We start from the raw sequence: 20,330 nt of genomic DNA on the forward strand, positions 1-20,330 counted from the left end.
CAATGGGTAAAAAGTTGAAATTATATGAACTCCAGGAGAACTCCAACAAGCTGTGAAGTGGTGCCTCATCAGTGCCATGTATCATGTTTTGTTTGTAGATGATAAAAGACTTGACATGCTTCTGTGGTTAAATTCGGACTTATAAAGGATGCAAAGTACTTTATTTTTGTCACAAGTCCCATCTGTATTTGTTTTGTAAAAGGTCCTATAAACATCACTTGAACATTGACACAGAGTGGCACAGTGTTGTGTGTGTATTTGTGGTGTTTATGTCAGTGAAATGACCCCGGACACATCGCAAAGGTTCCGCCTTATTCCTTATCAGTGTTTAGAGCTCACACAGAGCTGAATAAAATATCAGAATCTAATGTGAAAATTGGTAAATGCGTAAATTGCGATTTAAGAAAAATTAATGCATTAAACATTTTAAATTAATCACATGCATTTACGCATTGATTTTGACAGCTCTATTTATATTATATTTAGAGCTGTCCAAATTAACACGTTAATCGATTAATTTAAAAAGTTTTCTTAATCGTGATTAATGCATTTACCGTTAATACAGCATAAACCAGCATTAACACTTGTTGGGAAGGCAGAACCTTTGTAATGTGTCCGCCCGGAGTCATTACAGTGACCGACACACCACAACAGCGCTTCCCTGACAGTGATAAAATTATGGAGAAAGGAGCTCTTGGTGCTATATGATGTACAAAACAAGCCCAGAGGAACTCGTGATAGGAAATGTTTAATGTTACTTGAATTGGGGCTTTTTTAGTGAAATTCTATCTTTATACTGTGGAAGGCTTTGTTTGGAAAATATTAATAAAGCATTATATTGTTACATATTGTTTTGTATTCTTTCCTAAGTTGGAAATAAATGCATTTTGACATGAAAATAAGTATATACTGTGTCAAATGTTTGAATTTTTTTTTAAATATGCGATTAATCGTGATTTACTACAAAAAATATGCGATTAACTGCAATTAAAATTTGAATTGACTGACAGCCCTAATATATATATATATTAAAATCTTCAACCTGTAATAATAATCAATTGCCCATATGGTTGATCCGGCCATGACCATTTTATAGAATGACCTAACTCATGCCAGTGTGAAGAAAGTGAGATTTGAGGATTTGGGATATTGCCTAATTAAAACTCTCGTTTTCTCTTTCTCTCAAGGTCCCCTTTGATAAAAGATAAAGAGATGCAAACCTTCTTCTTTCTCCTCTTGGGCAATGTCAGCCACAATGTCATCCACATTATCAGGCACGATGTTGCACTGCTCACCCTGCCGAAACCATAAAACAACAACATAGTTTAAATGATGTCCCTTATTCAGTATTATTATCCTGATTTCTGCACAGTGATGGGATTCGATACGCAATTGCTATCTGATTAAAAATAGCAAAAGGGCGACACAGATTATACTTTTTTTTCTCAAACTCCTCCTAATTTCCATCCAGTCTCATTCAAACTAACCTCCTGCCAAAAGAGAATGCATTCCTTTTATTTGTTCAGGGCACTATTTATATTTATTATCTGTTGGTAAGTTTTTAAAAAAAAAATAATAATAAAAATAAAAAAAAATTTATTGACTTGACATGAATAATTCAAAGTTGTTTTGCACAGTAATTAAAGCTTAGAAATAAGAGCATCTTATTTTGAAAGTGAATTATTTAAAGAGACACAGAGGAACAAACCTTGCGAGCAATTCTTTCTATGACAACTCTGGCAACTGGAATGATAGCACCCCCCTCTGGGTCGTAGAAGGGGCTCTGTGGATGATCTAAACTTGTGAGAGGTCGAATCTTCTCCTGAGGAACTGTTGGCTTGTTGGGAGACTGTGGCACAAAATAAACATACCTGTAAACCTAATGTCAGGTTTTTCTGTTCATTTTTATAAATGGGTAGTTGACTATGGAGGGCCAAATTACTCAAAATGAAATCATTTAATAAATATTTAAATATTACGAAAAATTCTAATGAAAAGGCGCAAAGCTTGTGGTTGAGTAAAAAATCACCCATATGGCTACAATGAAAATGCATGCAAACATTTATTGATTTATTTAGTACTTTAATGCTTGATTTAATTATTTGATTATTATTTTTATTTTTTTAACTCGTTGAATGTTATTGAATGTGTACTGTAATTGAATATTTAATACCTCGTTAGGCCAATTTGTTCATTTCAGCACATTTGCTACTAATTATTCCTTATTTTTACAGTTTAAATAATAACACAACAACAAAGATTACACCATAGAAAACCTTCAGGCTACAAAAGGACAGATTAACTCTGCAAGGAGCAAGGTCATTCAGAGAGGTCAAATACAACATGCACAGCCAGAGGTTCAATAGAAATGATATACACAAACCCACTCCCCAATGAGAGGGGTTGAAAGTACAAGTCAGATATTCAAGGTTGTGTTTGGACAGATACACTTAAAGTAATGCTTCAGGTTCAGTATTATTTAAACTCTATTAACAGCATCTGAGAAATTTCGGCAATTACTTACCACAGAAAATAATTTCAGCTTGTATTAACCAGTGTTGGGAGTACTTTGATTACAAAGTAATTACAGTGCATTTAAAATTTTTGTAATCAAATTACAGCTACTGACTTTCAATTAAGTGAATTACTTTTAAGTACATTACTTGGGTTATAAATAAAATATTATTAAGAACACATTTGAAAAATGAGTTATTTTTATATGTATGTCTGTATACATGTCTGTAACAGTTGACGAGTCACTAACGAGTCTTTGTAAGGTAGAAATGTGTAGTGCTGAGTGACTTGTGTGCAACTATGAAAGAGGAAAGATTGACATTATTTTAAATTTGTTGAGTTGAAAAGCAAATACTTTTTGTATTTGTAATAAATTGTTTTTCAGAGCCACGTCAATAGGTGGCAGGGCGCCTCAACAAACCTCAAAAGCAGCGCAGCCACAGAATGAGAACCGCTCATGGTAGAAGCACAACATAATAAAGAAATCTTGAGATGCGTTTTTCAAAGTTTCCACTACTTTTAACTTGACAAAGCATCCTTAAAGTTGCACTCAGTAATTTTTTTCCTCATTTAAACTCCTAAATACATGAATTGTAATTTTGTAATATATGTAGGAAATCATGAGCACTCACATTAAAATAAGACTCCAGTCATATCAGTAACCTTATAAAAGCTGTTTTATTCTACATGGAGAGGGTCCGCACATGATAGAATCACATGACCAGCCGAATACTACTCACTTAATCTCAGTAACTGTCCTGTTATTTTGACAAAGCGACACTTTGTCACTCATTGATTAAAGTAATCATGTCTGACTGTGAATACTAAATTTCTACAATGGCATCTGAAACTGAAAACGTCATGGTTACTGGTGTAACCTCCGTTCCCTGATGGAGGGAACGAGACGTTGGTGTCGATGTAGTGACACTAGGGGTCACTCTTGGGAGCCCGAGACACCTCTGGTCTTTGATAAAAAGCCAATGAAAATTGGCGAGTGGTATTTGCATGCCACTCCCCCGAACATACGGGTATAAAAGGAGCTGGTATGCAACCACTCATTCAGGTTTTACGCTGAGGAGCCGATATAGGGTCCGGCCATTTCAGCGGGTAGTTCAGCGTTGTGGCAGGAGGGACCAACGTCTCGTTCCCTCCATCAGGGAACGGAGGTTACACCAGTAACCATGACGTTCCCTATCTGTCACTCACTCGACGTTGGTGTCGATGTAGTGACACTAGGGGTCCCTATACAAAACGCCACAAGGCTGAACTGTGTTACGTGAACTGGCGGTGTGTGGTGGGCAGACTTACTGTGTGCCTCATAGCCAGCGCACCAGGTTGACACGTAACCTCCCCCAACATAGTTATGAGTGTCGAACGGCCCTTTTTGGGGACAAGTCGACTACCCAAAGATAGAGACGGGCTTAACCCAGTCGTGGCCTCTTTTCCCCTTCTCTTTTTCCACTCCCTAAAAAAGAAGGGGGATTATCCGACTGGGCCGCCAGGTCTAGTCGGGGGGTGTCCCTCCCAAGGGGAGGACACCGTGGAGACCACACCTCGCCCCAAGAGGGGGGGCTATTTAAGTGGAAGAATACATCACATGGTCTTTCCAACCATGTGGAGAGCCTTCAAGGTAGATCCTGCCCAATGGGGGAGGAGGTACTACAACATGGAGACTGGGGCAGAGGGGCTCTGCCCAAGGATGACGCAGTTTGCCAGCAGGGAAACGAGATAGCGGAAGATATAGATCGCATGGGGTTAGCCTTACAGGGAACCGCCACATGCGGAGCACCTACCCCAGCACCGGGCTCTTAGATAGCGCGTGTACTGGGCCGGCAGTGAGTTTCTCCGAAGACTCGACTGCCACAGGGCTCGGAGGAAATCAACCAGGGAACAACTTTTGTGAACACTACTGGGAATTAGCAGCGCACGTCTTCAGCTCAAAAGGAGGTGGGAGGCGCTATGTGCAAGCGATACACCCGGCCGGCTATCCCGGGCTTATCCGCTTGTGTTGCGTGCCACTACCTGGGACGAAACCGGTTCCACCCGGAGGTTGTAGAACCTTGCAAAGGTGTTGGGTGTTGCCCAGCCCGCTGCTCTACAAATGTCTGTTAGAGAGGCACCTCTGGCCAGGGCCCAAGAAGCCGCTACACCCCTAGTAGAATGGGCCCGTAGCCCTACCAGGGGCGGCATGTCTTGGGCGAGATATGCCATAGATATGGCATCAACGAGCCAGTGGGCGATCCTCTGCTTGGAGACAGCGCTTCCTTTCCGCTGTGCACCAAAGCAGACAAAGAGCTGCTCAGAGAGTCTAAAGCTCTGCGTGCGATCCAAATAGATGCGCAAAGCGCGCACCGGACACAGCAACGCCAGGGCTGGGTCTGCCTCCTCCTGGGGCAGCGCTTGCAGGTTCACCACCTGGTCCCTAAAAGGAGTGGTGGGAACCTTGGGCACATAGCCCGGTCGGGGTCTCAGGATCACGTGAGAATAACCCGGACCGAACGCTAGGCACGTTTCGCTGATAGAGAACGCTTGCAGGTCACCTACCCTCTTGATGGAAGTGAGCGCAGTCAGGAGGGCAGTCTTCAGGGAGAGTGCCTTCAGCTCGACTGACTGCAAAGGCTCAAAGGGGGCTCTCTGTATGCCCTGAAGAACTATGGAGAGGTCCCATGAGGGAACGAAGAGCGGTCTGGAGGGATTCAGCCTCCTAGCGCCTCTTAGGAACCTGATGGTGCTTCCCTAAGGACTTACCATCAACTGCGTCGTGGTGTGCTGCTATGGCAGCAACGTACACCTTCAAGGTGGAAGGGGACAGCCTCCCTTCCAACCTCTCTTGCAGGAAGGAAAGCACTGATCCGACTGCGCATCTCTGGGGGTCTTCGTGTCGAGAAGAACACCACTTAGCGAACAGAGACCACTTCAAGGCATACAGGCGCCTCGTAGAGGGGGCCCTAGCCTGAGTGATCGTGTCTACCACCGCGGGTGGTAGGCCACCTAGGTCTTCCGCGTCCCGTCCAGGGGCCAGACATGGAGATTCCAGAGGTCTGGGCGCGGGTGCCAGAGGGTGCCCCGTCCCTGAGAAAGAAGGTCCTTCCTCAGGGGAATTTGCCAGGGGGGAGCTGTCGCGAGGAGCGTGAGGTCCGAGAACCATGTCTGGGTGGGCCAGTAGGGCGCTACCAGGATGACCTGCTCCTCGTCCTCCCTGACTGTGTCTGTGCAAGTAGGCTCACTGGGGGAAACACGTATTTGCGAATGCCAGGGGGCCAGCTGTGTGCCAATGCATCTATGCCGAGAGGAGCCTCGGTGAGGGCGTACCAGAGCGGGCAGTGGGAGGATTCTGAGCCTGACCTAATCGACTCCAAATCAGCTGGACCACCTGGGGGTGGAGTCTCCACTCTCCCCTGAGGGGAACCTGCCATGACAGCGCGTCCGCTCTAACGTTGAGGTTGCCCGGGATATGAGTGGCTCGCAGCGACTTGAGGTGCTGCTGACTCCGGAGGAGGAGACGGCGGGCGAGTTGTGACATACAGCGGGAGCGCAGACCGCCTTGGCGGTTGACATATGCTACTGCTGCCGTGCTGTCTGTCCGAACTAGCACGTGCTTGCCCTGGATCAACGGCCGGAACCTCCGCAGGGCGAGCAGAATTGCCAGTAACTCGAGGCAGTTGATGTGCCAATGCAGCCGCGGACCCGTCCAGAGGCCGGTGGCTGCGTGCCCGTTGCAAACAGTGCCCCAGCCCGTCTTGGAGGCATCTGTCGTGACCACGATGCGCCTGGAGACCAGTTCTAGAGGAACACCTGCTCGTAGAAACGAGAGGTCGGTCCAAGGGCTGAAAAGACGGTGACAGACCGGTGTAATGGCCACGCGGTGTGTCCCGTGGCGCCATGCCCATCTCGGGACTCGAGTCTGGAGCCAGTGCTGAAGCGGCCTCATATGCATCAACCCGAGCGGGGTGGCCACCGCCGAGGATGCCATATGCCCCAGGAGCCTCTGAAAAAGTTTCAGTGGAACCGCTGTTTTCTGTTTGAACGCCTTCAAACAGGCCAGCACCGACTGGGCGCGCTCGTTCGTAAGGCGCGCCGTCAGAGAGACAGAGTCCAACTCCAAACCGAGAAAAGAGATGCTCTGAACCGGGAGGAGCTTGCTCTTTTCCCAGTTGACCCGAAGCCCTAGTCGGCTGAGGTGCGAGAGCACCAGGTCCCTGTGTGCGCATAACACGTCTCGAGAGTGAGCTAAGATTAGCCAGTCGTCGAGATAATTGAGAATGCAAATGCCTACCTCCCTTAACGGGGCAAGGGCAGCCTCTGCGATCTTCATAAAGACGCGAGGAGACAGGGACAGGCCGAAAGGGAGGACTTTGTACTGATACGCCCGACCCTCGAACGCGAACCGCAGGAAGGGTCTGTGTCGAGGAAGGATCGAGACGTGAAAGTACGCGTCCTTCAGGTCTACCGCCGCGAACCAATCCTGATGCCGGACGCTCGCTAAAATGCGTCTTTGCGTCAGCATCTTGAACGGGAGTCTGTGTAAAGCCCGGTTCAGTACTCGCAGGTCCAAGATTGGCCGCAACCCACTGCCTTTCTTCGGTACGATGAAGTAGGGGCTGTAAAACCCTTTCTTCACCTCGGCTGGAGGGACAGGTTCTATCGCGCCCTTCCGTAGGAGGGTAGCGATTTCCGCGCGCAGAGTAACAGCGTTTTCGCCCTTGACGAAGGTGAAGTGAGTACCGCTGAACCTGGGCGGGCGCCTGGCAAACTGAATCGCGTAGCCGAGTCGGACGGTCCGGATCAACCACCGCGACGGATTGAGAAGTGCAAGCCATGCGTCCAAATTCCGTGCGAGGGGAACCAAGGGGACAACGTCGTCGGACGTACCGGCAGGTGGGGCCTCGCGGCGGGGCGGAGCGCGAGGTGCCACAGCACGTCGTGGCCGTGCTGAGTCTAGGGACATCGAAGCACTTACCTGGCTCCTTGTGACCACCCCCGGAACAGCCTGGGACGGGGGAGGAAGAGGCCTGTCCTCGCGACCCGTGGAGGCTGTCACATCGGGGGTGGATTTGTGCCACAGCTGGGCGCTCAGGGGCGAAAAGGGCACCGCTGGAGCGCCAATCCTGCAAGATAAAGCCCGTGGACGGTAGTCGTGGTGATGACCGTACACAGCGGGTATGTGACCCAGGGAGGAAGGAAGCCGCTCTTTTGTTGAACTGTTGGGTACCGCAGCCACTTGGGCGTACGGCGAAATCAAACGAAAAGGCAACAAAAGATTTTCCACCCGGCCCTCCACCGGGGGATGGAGTGGTCTTTCTACCAGCTCCAGGTGAGTGGGTTCCCTCGTCCCTGGGTTGTCCATCTCAGGGGTGCCTCGAAGACCTCCATGGGTTCTTCGGTGCCGGCTGAGAGACGGGTGGCGTCGGCTTCCTGCGGTGGGCTCCACGCCGGGGCCGGGCCGGAGGGGCGGGCTGCGGCAGAGCCGGTGCAGTCACCGCAGGGGGACGCCCTTGGCAACGAGCAGACGGGGTGCGGGGTCTTGAGCCGCACCGGGGCAGGATGTGCCGGATTGCCTCCGTCTGCTGCTTTACCGTCGAGAACTGCTGGGCAAAGTCCTCAACGGTGTCGCCAAATAGGCCCGCCTGGGAAATGGGGGCAGCAATGAACCGTGTCTTGTCGGCCTCGCCCATCTCGACCAGGTTGAGCCACAGGTGGTGCTCCTGGACCACTAGTGTGGCCATCGTCCGCCCAAGAGACCGCGCTGTGACCTTCGTCGCCCGGAGGGCGAGGTCGGTCGCCGAGCGCAGTTCCTGCATCAAATCTGGGGCGGAACTACCCTCGTGCAGTTCTTTCAGTGCCTTGGCTTGGTGGACCTGCAGGAGAGCCATGGCGTGCAGGGCAGAGGCGGCTTGTCCAGCAGCGCTGTAGGCCTTGGCCGTCAGGGACGATGTGAGCCTACAGGGCTTGGAGGGGAGCTTAGGGCGTCCACGCCAGGTGGCAGCGCTCTGCGGGCATAAGTGCACTGCGAGCGCCTTATCCACCGGGGGAATCGCCGTATAGCCCCTGGCCGCCCCGCCATCGAGGGTAGTGAGAGCGGGGGAACTGCGGAGTCGGGTTCGGGCAGTAAAAGGTGCCTCCCACGACTTCGTCAGCTCCTCATGCACCTCCGGGAAGAATGGCACTGGAGCGGGGCGCGGCCGGTCTGAGCGGCGCCGCGAGTCCAGAAACCAATCATCAAGCCGCGAGGGTTCAGGGGAGAGCGGAGGGTTCCACTGTAGCCCGACGCTCGCGGCCGCCCGGGAAAGCATGTCCGTCATTTCGGCGTCGGCCTGTAACTGGGCGACCGTCCCCGAAGGGGGAAGCCCAGCTGAGGCTTCTGCGTCCGACTGGACAAGCCCGCTCTCCGACGCTGCGCTCGAAAGCTCATCATCTTCGCGGGCCTCGAACGAGAAGCCAGACTCGCCGTGCGACGAGCCGGCGAACTCATCCGGAAGCCCGATTGGGGCAGACGAGCGTGCTGGGGAATGGGAGGTCCGCGGGGGGATACCCGGCGGAGGCGATCCCATTGAGGTCCCCAAATCGCCCCCAGCGCCAGCCGCGCTGACCTCAAACCCGTAGGTAGGAGGACCAAGGCGGGGAGCCGCTGGGGTGGCTTGCTTTCTTACAAAAGCAAGCCGCGACCGCAACGTTGCCATGGTCATGTTCTCGCAGTGAGAACATGAGCCATTCATAAATGCTGCCTCCGTGTGGGTCGCGCCCAGACACGAAAGACAGCGATCATGACCATCCGAAGTTGAGAGAAATCGACCGCAACAAGGAATAACACACGAACGGAAAGGCATCTTTAAAAAGACGCGTCTTTAAAAAGACGTTCCGTGTGTGCGCTCTTTTAGAGAAATATATACTCTTTTAGAGGGGAAAAATGCTCTTTCAGAAAATATACTCTCTAGTTTTTCTGCCGAAGCGCCCAGGGGCGTTCTCTGCAGTGCACCAGTGCAGAGGAGGGAGAAGCCGCTGAAATGCGCCGTCAGATCCAGCAGAGGTGAATGAACAGTGCTATTCAGCTCAATGAGCATGACCGTTCGGCTCCGAAGAGAAAATCTGAATGAGTGGTTGCATACCAGCTCCTTTTATACCCGTATGTTCGGGGGAGTGGCATGCAAATACCACTCGCCAATTTTCATTGGCTTTTTATCAAAGACCAGAGGTGTCTCGGGCTCCCAAGAGTGACCCCTAGTGTCACTACATCGACACCAACGTCGAGTGAGTGACAGATAGGGAACTATTGATTTTAAATGATGCTGCATCCAAGCCGCTAGGTGTCAGTGTAAGACCAAGATGACACAAAGACAAAAGTTACTGTGTGCACCAATAAAACTGCGGCATTTATGATGCTGATTTCCAGTGAGATGCTCCAAACGCGTTCGTCTAAGGACGCACATGTACATAGAGCGACAATAAAAAATAGCGCAGACGGAATGTAAGAACACATACTGTGAGAACTGGACACATTGACGAACTCAATGCAAAACAGATTGTTGCCAACTGCATATTCATTGATATGAGAATAAAACGAACAATATATTGAGTTCTTAAGCCACTTTTTGTATTGTCTAATCAATGCTTTATTCATCTGCCAAAATACTGGAATTTATTTCAAACTGAATTTAATCTGTATTATATAATTTTTATAGGCCCTACGCATCATTTATTTGAATTATGTTAATTTTGGGGCCTTTCTCAGCAAATAATGATGTATGTGATTAATTCGATTAAAATTTGTAATTAGTATTTTGTAGTTTTGGTGTAAACACTGGTGTAAAATAAAATGTTTTTACTCTAATGGACATACAATGCAAGTCTATAGGGCAAGTGTACTAGAGGGTTTAAAAACAGAAATGTGAAGCTTGTATTTTTTAAAAAGCACTTTCATGAATTATTCAGTAACATTGTTAATTTATTTAAAGGTTTATTTAATGGTTTTATGATTATACAGTACTTTTGGAGCAGTGTGGCAGTTTTGTATTTTAAACATTTGGTAAGTGGCATGATTAGAAATTATTTTCTGTGTTAATGGCATGTCACATGATAGCATTGATAGAGCTTAAGTTGTATTTAACCCAGAATATTTCTTCAAAGCTGAAATGTGTCATTTCTGTGTCTCTATACACCATCCACTCCCTCTGCTTAATATTTGTCAGACAAACACATAGTCACACCCCAAATTCATGCTATTGGTTAAGACATTGTTGCTGTGATGGTCTGGTCAAGATTCTCATATAAACAGAACCTCTAGAAACTCGAACAATCCTGTTAACAAACAACCTAAGAATGGCTTACTTACAGTTTTCTCTGCGTATTAAGCTGGTAAATGAGAAAGTGTTTTAACATCCAAAAATTACAACACTAAAAACACAACACGAATTCCACAAAAGCCCTGGTCTTCATTTGAAATTCTCTGAAATAAAGGCAACATTCACACACAATCAAACATACAGAAGCTCTGAACCGCACGGTGGAACAAAACATTTTTTTTTCTCTCTTCAAAAAAAAAAAATGCACGTGGTACCAACCTTGGCCACCAGGTGCCACTATCAGTAAACATGTAATCTTATACTTTTAATGCTTTCTCTGTTGCTACATAGTTGAATAATACATTTATTATTTATTTAAGGGTTTGCAAACCTTAATCAAGACAAAATCAGGTTACATATGTTTGATATGGCATTTGTTGTCGTGTAACAACCGGAGTTATTTTTTGTTTGAAATTGTTGGTCTTTCTAAACCATCTATGCCGTTTGCTCAGTGTTACATGGTGGAAGCGAAGGAATGTATTGAGGAAAACAGGAAACATGGGGAAATTATTATTATGTCTGTGCTTTTGAAGTGTTAGGGGTACATCTGTTAATGTTAATATTGTTGTAAGTAATCTAAATTCTAAACGAAAAGATCATTTATAAATTAAATCCTCTCGACTGAACGGGGATGTCATGTGCAGACCTTCATGGTGGAATTTAATTATAATAATATATTTTAATATAACAAGTTGTCTATGCTTTTGAAACACACTGTCTACTGCTGAAGCGAAGAGTTCCAGATGAAGAATGTCATATAAATATCCAAATATTGTTAGTCTGTCTAAACATGAGCTAGACAGTTACGGCGATGTAAAATGCTGATCCCAAACAAATTGGTGAGGGGTGAGGAATCACCTATAGTATTGCTCCCCGGGTTCCGCCGGGGGGAAGAATAGTAGGCTACACACCTATTTTGTATTAGCAGTATGGGCGTGAAGCTATAAAAGTATAATGATTTCTGTTGTTGGGGGGGTTTTGGTACTGCAAATTGTTTTGCCGGAGCTGCCGTGCCGGGACGTGGGCTGGCTGTTATTGCGAAAACAGCGTGAGTAAATTGGGAGGGGTTATTTGCGACCTCAAAATTCCTCACAACAAATTAATGCATTCTTTCACAAACATGTACAAAACAATCTGCAGTAAATGCGTTCTCCCTTTGTTAATAATGGAACAAAATAAAAACTGGAAAATTATGATTTAATAAAAAAAAACTGCCAAAAAAAAAAAAAAAACTGCCAAAAAAAATAAATAAATAGTGTCTCTATTTCCTCTAGTTCCTTCCTGAGCCTAAGTCTTAAATTTTTTTCTCTCTTCCTAAATGTTTTTTTTTCTCTCTTCCAGAATTTTTTATTCTCTCTTCAAATTTTTTGTTTTGTTTTTCTCTCTTCAAAACCTTTTTTTTTCTCTCTTCAAAAAAAAATGTTTTTTGAAAAGAAAAAAATTTGGAAGAGAGAAAAAACAATTTTGAGGAAGAGAGAAAAAAATGTAAGACTTAGGCTCAGTAAGGTACTGAGACTCAATTTGGTTTTTTTTTCACTCTTATTTTTTTTTTTTTTTTTTTCACACACCAGTAGAGGGCAGAATTAAGCTACAGTCATTACTGTGTGGTCCCAAGAGGACCGTTTCAACTTTCAAATGGCTTTTTTTTAATTAAATCATAATTTTCCAGTTTTTATTTTGTTCCATTATTAACAAAGGGAGAACGCATTTACTGCAGATTGCTTTGTACATGTTTGTGAAAGAATGCATTAATTTGTTGTGTTGTGTGTTAATGTGTGTGTGTGTGTGTGTGTGTGTGTGCATGTGTGTGCTGGTCACAACCACATATTAACGACATACTCAAGGGATGAATGTCTGCCAAGCCAAGCACACACTGCAAATAAACACACAGCAGTTCCAGTAATTTTTGGTTTATAAAAAATCCATGTTTGACAGGAAAAGTACAGTCCAAAAGTCTGAAACGACATTGACAATATAGAATTATTTCTCATGTAAACTGGAGAATAAATTGAATTTTTTTTTTAGGTTTTTGTTATGTTAGAATGTTAGATTCTGCATTATTTCTAGATGACTAATCAAATGTAATCTCAGTTAGAGACATTGACAATGTTAAAGGCACAGTTCACTCAAAAAACTAAAATTCTGTCATCACTTACTCTCATTTACCCTCATGTCATTCCAAACCTGTTTGACTTGAACCCATGAACACAAAATCAGTCATTTTGAAGAATGTACTTGTTGAAAATACAATTAACAGGGGCTGGAGCTTTTGAACTTCAAAATGGATGCAGAAAAAACTAAAATAGTGTTAGATAAATAGACCAAAATTTTAGTAATTAGTCGCTGATAATCTTTCCATCAAGTGAGCTGTTAACTCGAGAACTACTGCAACCGGATCACTGAATCAGTAAGTTGAATTTGAGAACCAGATCAATCTGATTCATAAATGAATCATTCATACTGGTTTTGTGAACAAGATCAACCAACTAATTAAAAAATTCTGACTCAAAATAAAAATGATAATTTTATTAAACCATTGTATTACAGTATTTAAAGTTGTTATTATTATTATTATATATATATATTTTACAGTAATACAGTGAAAAAAATTGATTTGCATTTCCTGGAGGAAATACAAGTGCCAGAAAGGCATTAAAAGAACAGTATAAAAGTTTAAAGGTACGTCCCACACTTCACACTTCTGAACTATTCTCCGTCATTTTGAAGTGTAAGTAGTGCAAGTAGTATATGAACACTGAAAATGCAACAAAAGGAAGTGTACTACGAGTACCCACATGATGCACTTCTTCAACTGTCAAAATGGAGTGTGAAATGTTGGACACTCACAGCTGCCCCTTTTGCTCACGGCTTGCCGTATGTGGCGAAAGGGGCAGATTTAAATGGATGCGATGCTAGTCTGACAAAACAATTGTAAATAGTGGAGAATGTGGCAACTAGCAAAACTTAATTGAAGACAACATCTTACAAATGTAAGTTGAATGCTTTACCATCACCTTACACTGTGTAAATGTACATTGTTTGAGACACAAGTGTTGAACTAAGGTCGGCTAATGCGCTAAAGCTAGCTCCAACACATTGCATGCGTTTGAAATATGGTAGAAAAAAGTTAACTGTTCCATTTGGGATGATACTACACTTTTATAAGTTCATACACTACATGGCTGAGTGTATATTGTAAGTGCAGAGTGTATAATGTGTCATTTGGGACAGCTTTAACAGACAGTCACACTACACTTCACGCTTCACTCACATTCAGACACATCCGAATGCAGCAGACAGGAAACGCAACCTCATGCGAAGACATTTCATACTATGCTGCGTACCAAAGTTCAAGCTTGGTGAACTCCCTTATGAAAATCGAGAGTTCATGGCAAATTTGCTGCAAATTCGCCACTGATAATTTTCACACATGAATGAGCTTTGCTACCAAATTGTCCATTGTTGTCAAAGGTTTACTGTAGGTTCAACTGCAAATTTCTGGCAAACATTTGCGGTGAATTAAAAGCTCATCTGTATGTGAAAATAACGAGCGGAAAATTTGCTGCAAGTTTGTGGCTAGTTTCGATTTTTTTAAGGGCTCTGAACCATGAATGTGTATGACGAGAGGAGGCGTGACCAATAGAAGATCGAAATGTCACACGGTGACCTCTTGGCTCAATGCAAAGAATACATATTTTAAAGCTGTGTGTTTACTTGTTGCAGGAAAGTGAGCCGGAAATATATTTTATAATTTTTAATATAAAATTATTTTTTATTTGTGATGTATTATTTACTTACATCAGAAGATCTCCCACGTGACATCATACCTGGTTCGTTGTGTTGTACAAAAAAAATTTGCATGTTCAAAGCCTAGTGTGACCACCCCTTTAGTTAAGTTTAAGGTTTTAGACTTCAGTTCTCTGTAAATGAAACGTTGCAGCACACGAGTTGACCTAGAGAATGGGATCAGTCTGATTCATGAATTAATCGAAAGATTCAACTCAAAAGAATGTTGTTGTTTTTTCTTCCAAATCAGCTTCTTACCTCATGAAAGTTTCAAAGATAGTAAATCAGTGAATAATGTCTTTTTAATTTCAGTCTGTTTCTCACACAAAGCAATCATATGGCTTCAGAAAACATAGAATATAGACCTGTATAAGTCGTATGTTACATTTATGGTGCTTACATTTCCATTGCATGAAGAATCATGACATGAGGGTGAGTAAATGATGACAGAATTTTCTTGCTTTCATTCCTTGCTTTGTCGATCACATTAATCCTCATTGGTACTTGCACGTCTCGTGATCAAATGTCATAACGTCATGTCACAAGAACTAATGAGGGTTCAGATGTTACTGACATAGTGGCCATATTGGATTGCAGCACTGTTTATTTACTTAATAATGATTTAATTTAAGAGGGGCATAACGACTTAAACATTTAAATCATGGCTGTGTTTACACCGCAATGCTTAATGCACAAATCCGATCTTTTTGTCCCGCCGGTTTACATCAACTAAAGACACGACTCGTATCTGATATCTGTGTTTACATTACTCTCCTGCCCAAACTGGAATGATTCCATTGCTGATTGCTTTCACTTATGAACGCATAAGTAGGCAAAATTACATACAATTGCAATTAATTAAGCAAAAAAGGTTTTCAACATTGAAAAGTGTGGCTATAGCCCTATTCGGATGGGATTAGTTTCCCAGATATATGTCCGTCAAGTAATTATTCTTGCTGATATCTGTAATATTTAAAGTCGATTCTCACAGGATAAGCGACATCTGTAAAATTCACAGAGATGGGTGTGTCTACAGCATTTACACACTGCTGTCACGCGTAACTGACCTATTAGAAAATGTATACTGTGCTGATTAATTATGCAGGAAATATTAAACATGAGCATATACTGTATCTGTGATTATTAGAAGAAATTGATTGGCTAATTACAACAGAACTGGTGACATTACTAAGCCTGTAATCTTGTATTTCACTCTTGAAATAAAAATATGGACAATCCCTTCACATTATGTAATTTTATGTTCTGAAGCACAGGGCTCAACACAATGTCCTGCACTCACTATGCTCAAATTATAATCAAAAACTGCTTGTTTCTCTTTTACATGGGTAAATATTTAATATTTAAAAGGCTCAACTGCTGGAAAGTGCAGCTTTAGGGACTTTTCATGAACATGTCAATTCGTACTGGATTAATATTACCAGGGGTTATTTTTACAGGCCATTTTATAGTAAGTATTTATAGTAAATAATTTTTACCGGCGAAAATTACTGACATGACCGATTCGCACAGGATTAAAATTACTGAGAAGTTCTGGTAATTATTACAGTACCCTATGTCCCCATATAAAACTAATCCTGTCCGAATAGGACTAGAAGTCATCAGTGGTGGGACCAAGTCCACAAGTTTGATGACAGGAAGTGGGTACAAAATTTCCGCCTCAACAAGAGAAGCTTTGAGTTTTTGTGCAAATGCCTACAGGCATGTCTGCTTCATAAGGACAAGCTGTTAAGAAAAGCCAAGGGGAATCGGATACATGTGTTTAGACATAGGTCAGATGTCCAGATATCGGATATGTATCTGATTTAAAACCACATCTGGAAGTGGCTCAGATTGGATGCGGAAAAAATCCGATCTTGTGAAGATTTTTCCGTTAACACGTGTGCAATAATATTAATAATAATAATCAATCTATGTCAGATATGAGTAAAAAATCCGATTTTTTTGTGACAGTATAAACACAGCCTATCTTTTCATCACACAGAATGCTCAAGCCGCATATATTACTTTTATGACACTTTTGGGTGCTTTATTAAGCGTTGTTAAAAGTGAGTCACTACGGCCCCTTTTCCACCTGGTATTACGATGCATCTCAGGTGATCCGATCACAAGTGGTCAGGTGAGACACATTGCTGTTTACACCTAGTTGCTTAAATGCGCCTCCTGTGACCACTTGTGTTCAGATTTGGAGGGGAGGGTCACTGGTTCAAGAATACATACATCAGTCACTATGTCAGTGTGTTACTACATGATATTAAAGCTCAACAAAGTCAGAAAAGACAAAGAAAGTGCGAAAAAACTGGTGCACTGTTTCTACCAGATGCAATTGAAATTTAATTTAAGCACAAACACAACATGTCAAGCAGAATTATCCGTTATTTTAGTGGATTACCTGTATTAAAGGAGCTTCTGGTGTTCGTACGTCTCATCTGTGTTTTTATCAGACACACTGAAGAAGATCCGTGAAGCTCTCGTGATTGTGTATGTATCCGCTTTTTAAAAGCTTCTGATCGAATGGTTATTTCCATTTAAAGCCGCTTGTAAACAGTAAAGTTTAAACTCTTGTTTTAGCGCAGTGGTTGATTGACAGGTGAATGGTGCCGTTTCACTGCTGCCGGGACACATACAGGACAGATTAGTGGTTACACCTCAAATGCAATGTGGACACATGCATATTTTGACGACTTTCGTATGTGGTTTTTGTGATCCGATCACAAAACGTTTTAGACCCCATTTAGACCTTTATTTAGGGCTGACCACATGTGATCGGATCACCCGAAACGCATCTCAGAAATGTATCCCTAAGGTATTGAATTCAGTTAAAGGGACATTCATTAAATTATTTCCTTTTGTGTTCTACAGAAGAAAAGAAGTCACATGGGTTTAGAATAATGACAGAATTTCCTATTTTAGGGTGAACTATCCTTTTAAATTTGTTCAATTCAACTTTTCTATAAAATTTTGTAATTAAAAAAAAAAAAAAACATTACATTAGAAAATAATTGAAAATAGAAGCTTTTTCACTAGTGGTCTCAGAATTTTGGACCCCACTGTATTTCCTGTTGAGTGCTGACCTCATAAGTGACCCCGCTGTCCGTCCCAGCGTCCCATGGGATGAGATCCTGGACCACCTTCTGAACCCATCCACACTCTCTGTTGCAGAGGTCTTCTGATGACAGACCCACGTTCCAGTCCGGAGAGGGTCCCAGCATGGTCAGAAAGGACATCAGGTGACGTGTTCGGTCCACTGAGAACTCGGCAGAGGGAGCTGCTCGACTGCAGACAGAGAGAGAGAAGACATATCGACAGACTGGTGAATCTCAAGAACAAGTCCGGGTCATATTTCACCCCTATATCACAAGAAATTTATACTGTAATAACTTATATTTTGCATAAAGAAAATGAAGCCTGTTTTAAGACCATTTAGATTGTTTAATTAGTATTGCAATGTTATGTTCATGACAATTAAACACCATTTAAGCCCTAAATTGTCATTACTACAATGCTACAAAATCTCACTCTCATTACTGTTATGCAAAGTAAATGTCACCTTCATTACTGTAATTTATTTAAATTATAAAGTATTTCTAAATCATGGTAGTATTTGTTGTCCTACCTATAACTTATGCTTATTGTGATGAAAAAAAAAAAAAAAATCATTATATTACAGTAATAATACAGTTGCTTGCAGGGCAGTAAAAGATTAGTGTTAAATTTAGGTTATAGACTTCAGTTCTGTGTAAATAATATGCTGCACCATGCATCTTGCATAAACTAACCAGAATGTTTGAGGAATATTAATACAGTGCTGCCTATAATAACTGCATTACAGTAATGAGAATCTAATGAGAATCACCATTATGAATAATGAGAATTACAAATAAACTTAAAAGAAATTGTCTGGATGGATGAGAATCAGTATGTGTGTGTGTGTGTGCGTGTGTGTGTGCAGGGGGGTAGCTAGTTGGGTGAAAGGTGGTAACAATTCACATACAATGAGCACAACAAATTCGAAACTGTATTTTTTTATCCAGATACCACACTTTCACAGAGTGAAGCATTGCAATTGGGAACATCAACAAGTACTAAATTGATGATCTGATAGTCTATTCACAAAGTTGGTCAAAGCATGTATCGTTGCTAGAAACTGTGTTTAAGCGTCTAGAGAAGGCATCTCTGACACTAAACCTTGCTAAGTGTGAGACCGGGAAAGCAACTGTGACCTATTTAGGTAAACAAGTGGGACAGGGTCAAGTGCGTCCTTTAACAGCAAACATTTTGGCTATTAGTTTTTAATTAAGTAAATTGAACAAGCAGCAAACAAAAAAGAAAAAAGAAAAAAAGAGTGTTGGCTCCATTCTTGTTTGAAATACCTACTTTTCACAAGCATATCAATTCATAATGGTAACAAATTAGGTCACACCCTGCATTTTTTTCTTGTTAAATAATGCATATCATGTTTTACTTGGAAATTACGATGGAAATGGTTGTGAACACCGTTTCATATCGACTTCATATTGACTTTCAATATTGACACACAGTGATGACTCTAAGACAACAGATATTACATTCATTTTCTATAAAGCTGCTTTGAAACGATGTGTGTTGTGAAAAGCGTTATACAAATAAAAATTACTTGACTTGATTCTATACTTAATCAGCATTTTTTGTACTGTTTTCCAGTAAAAATATTTAAACATCCTTATACACTGATGAGCCAAAACTTTATGACACCTCACAGGTGAAGTGACATAGTCTGGGTAGATTAGATGGTAAGCGAACAGTCAGTTCTAGTAGTCAACATGTTGAATGCAGGAGAAATGTGCAGGAGTAAAGACCTGAGTGACTTTGACAAGCGCCAAATTGTTAGGCCAGATGACTGGATCAGAGCATATATGAAATGGCAAGGCTTGTGGTGTGCTCCCGGTCAGCAGTGGTGAGTACCTACCGACAGTGGTCTGAGGAGGGACAAACCACAAACCGGTGACAGAGTGTTGGGCGGCCAAGGCTCTCGAAGTACAAGGGCAATGAAGGCTATCCTGTCTGGTTCGAACCGACAGAAGGTCTACTGTGACACAAGTCACAGAAAATTTTAATGATGGTAATGGGAGGAATGTGTCACAACACACAGTGCATCGCACCCTGCTGCGTATGGGGCTGTGTAGCCGCAGACCAGTCAGAGTGCCTATGATGACCCCTTTCCACCATCGAAAGTGCCTACATTAGGCATGTGAGCATCAGAACTGGACCTTGGAGCAGTGGAAGAAGAACGCCTGGTCCGATGAGTCCCGTTTTCTTTTAAATCACGTGGACGGCTGTGTACGTGTGCACCATTTACCTGGGGAAGTGATGGCACCAGGATGCACTGCGAGAAGTCATGTAAAGCTCTGAGCAATGATCTGCTGGGGAACCCTGGCTCTGGTCGTTCATGTGGCGGTCAATTTGACACGTGCCACCTGCCTAAACATCATTGCAGACCAGGTACACCCCTTCATGGCAATGGTATTCCCTGATAGCAGTGGCCTCTTTCAGCAGGATAATGCCCCTTCCACACTGCACACAGTGTTCAGGAATGGTTTGAGGAACATGATGAAGAGTTCAAGGTGTTGCCCTGGCCTCCAAATTCCCCAGATCTCAGTCCGATTGAGCATCTCTGTGATGTGCTGGACCAAC

The 20,330-nt window shown here is 43.2% G+C and overlaps 1 protein-coding gene across 2 annotated transcripts in view; it reads right to left on the reverse strand.

Moving 5' to 3' along the window:
• LOC127456309 (spondin-1-like) overlaps positions 1–20,330 on the reverse strand; it is a 286,387-nt gene that overhangs the window by 25,199 nt on the left and 240,858 nt on the right. For both annotated transcript variants that reach the window (XR_007899817.1, XM_051724739.1), the window contains exons 8-10: positions 17,732–17,933; positions 1,709–1,849; positions 1,221–1,296 (exon numbers count right to left, since the gene is read on the reverse strand). Coding sequence is in view for 1 of the 2 variants with exons in the window: in XM_051724739.1 (XP_051580699.1) it covers positions 1,221–1,296; positions 1,709–1,849; positions 17,732–17,933 (419 nt within the window). In the remaining variant the exon portion in view is untranslated. The remainder of the gene's footprint in view (positions 1–1,220; positions 1,297–1,708; positions 1,850–17,731; positions 17,934–20,330) is intronic.

Source organism: Myxocyprinus asiaticus, chromosome 18 (assembly GCF_019703515.2).
Source record: "Myxocyprinus asiaticus isolate MX2 ecotype Aquarium Trade chromosome 18, UBuf_Myxa_2, whole genome shotgun sequence".
Lineage (NCBI taxonomy): Eukaryota > Metazoa > Chordata > Actinopteri > Cypriniformes > Catostomidae > Myxocyprinus > Myxocyprinus asiaticus.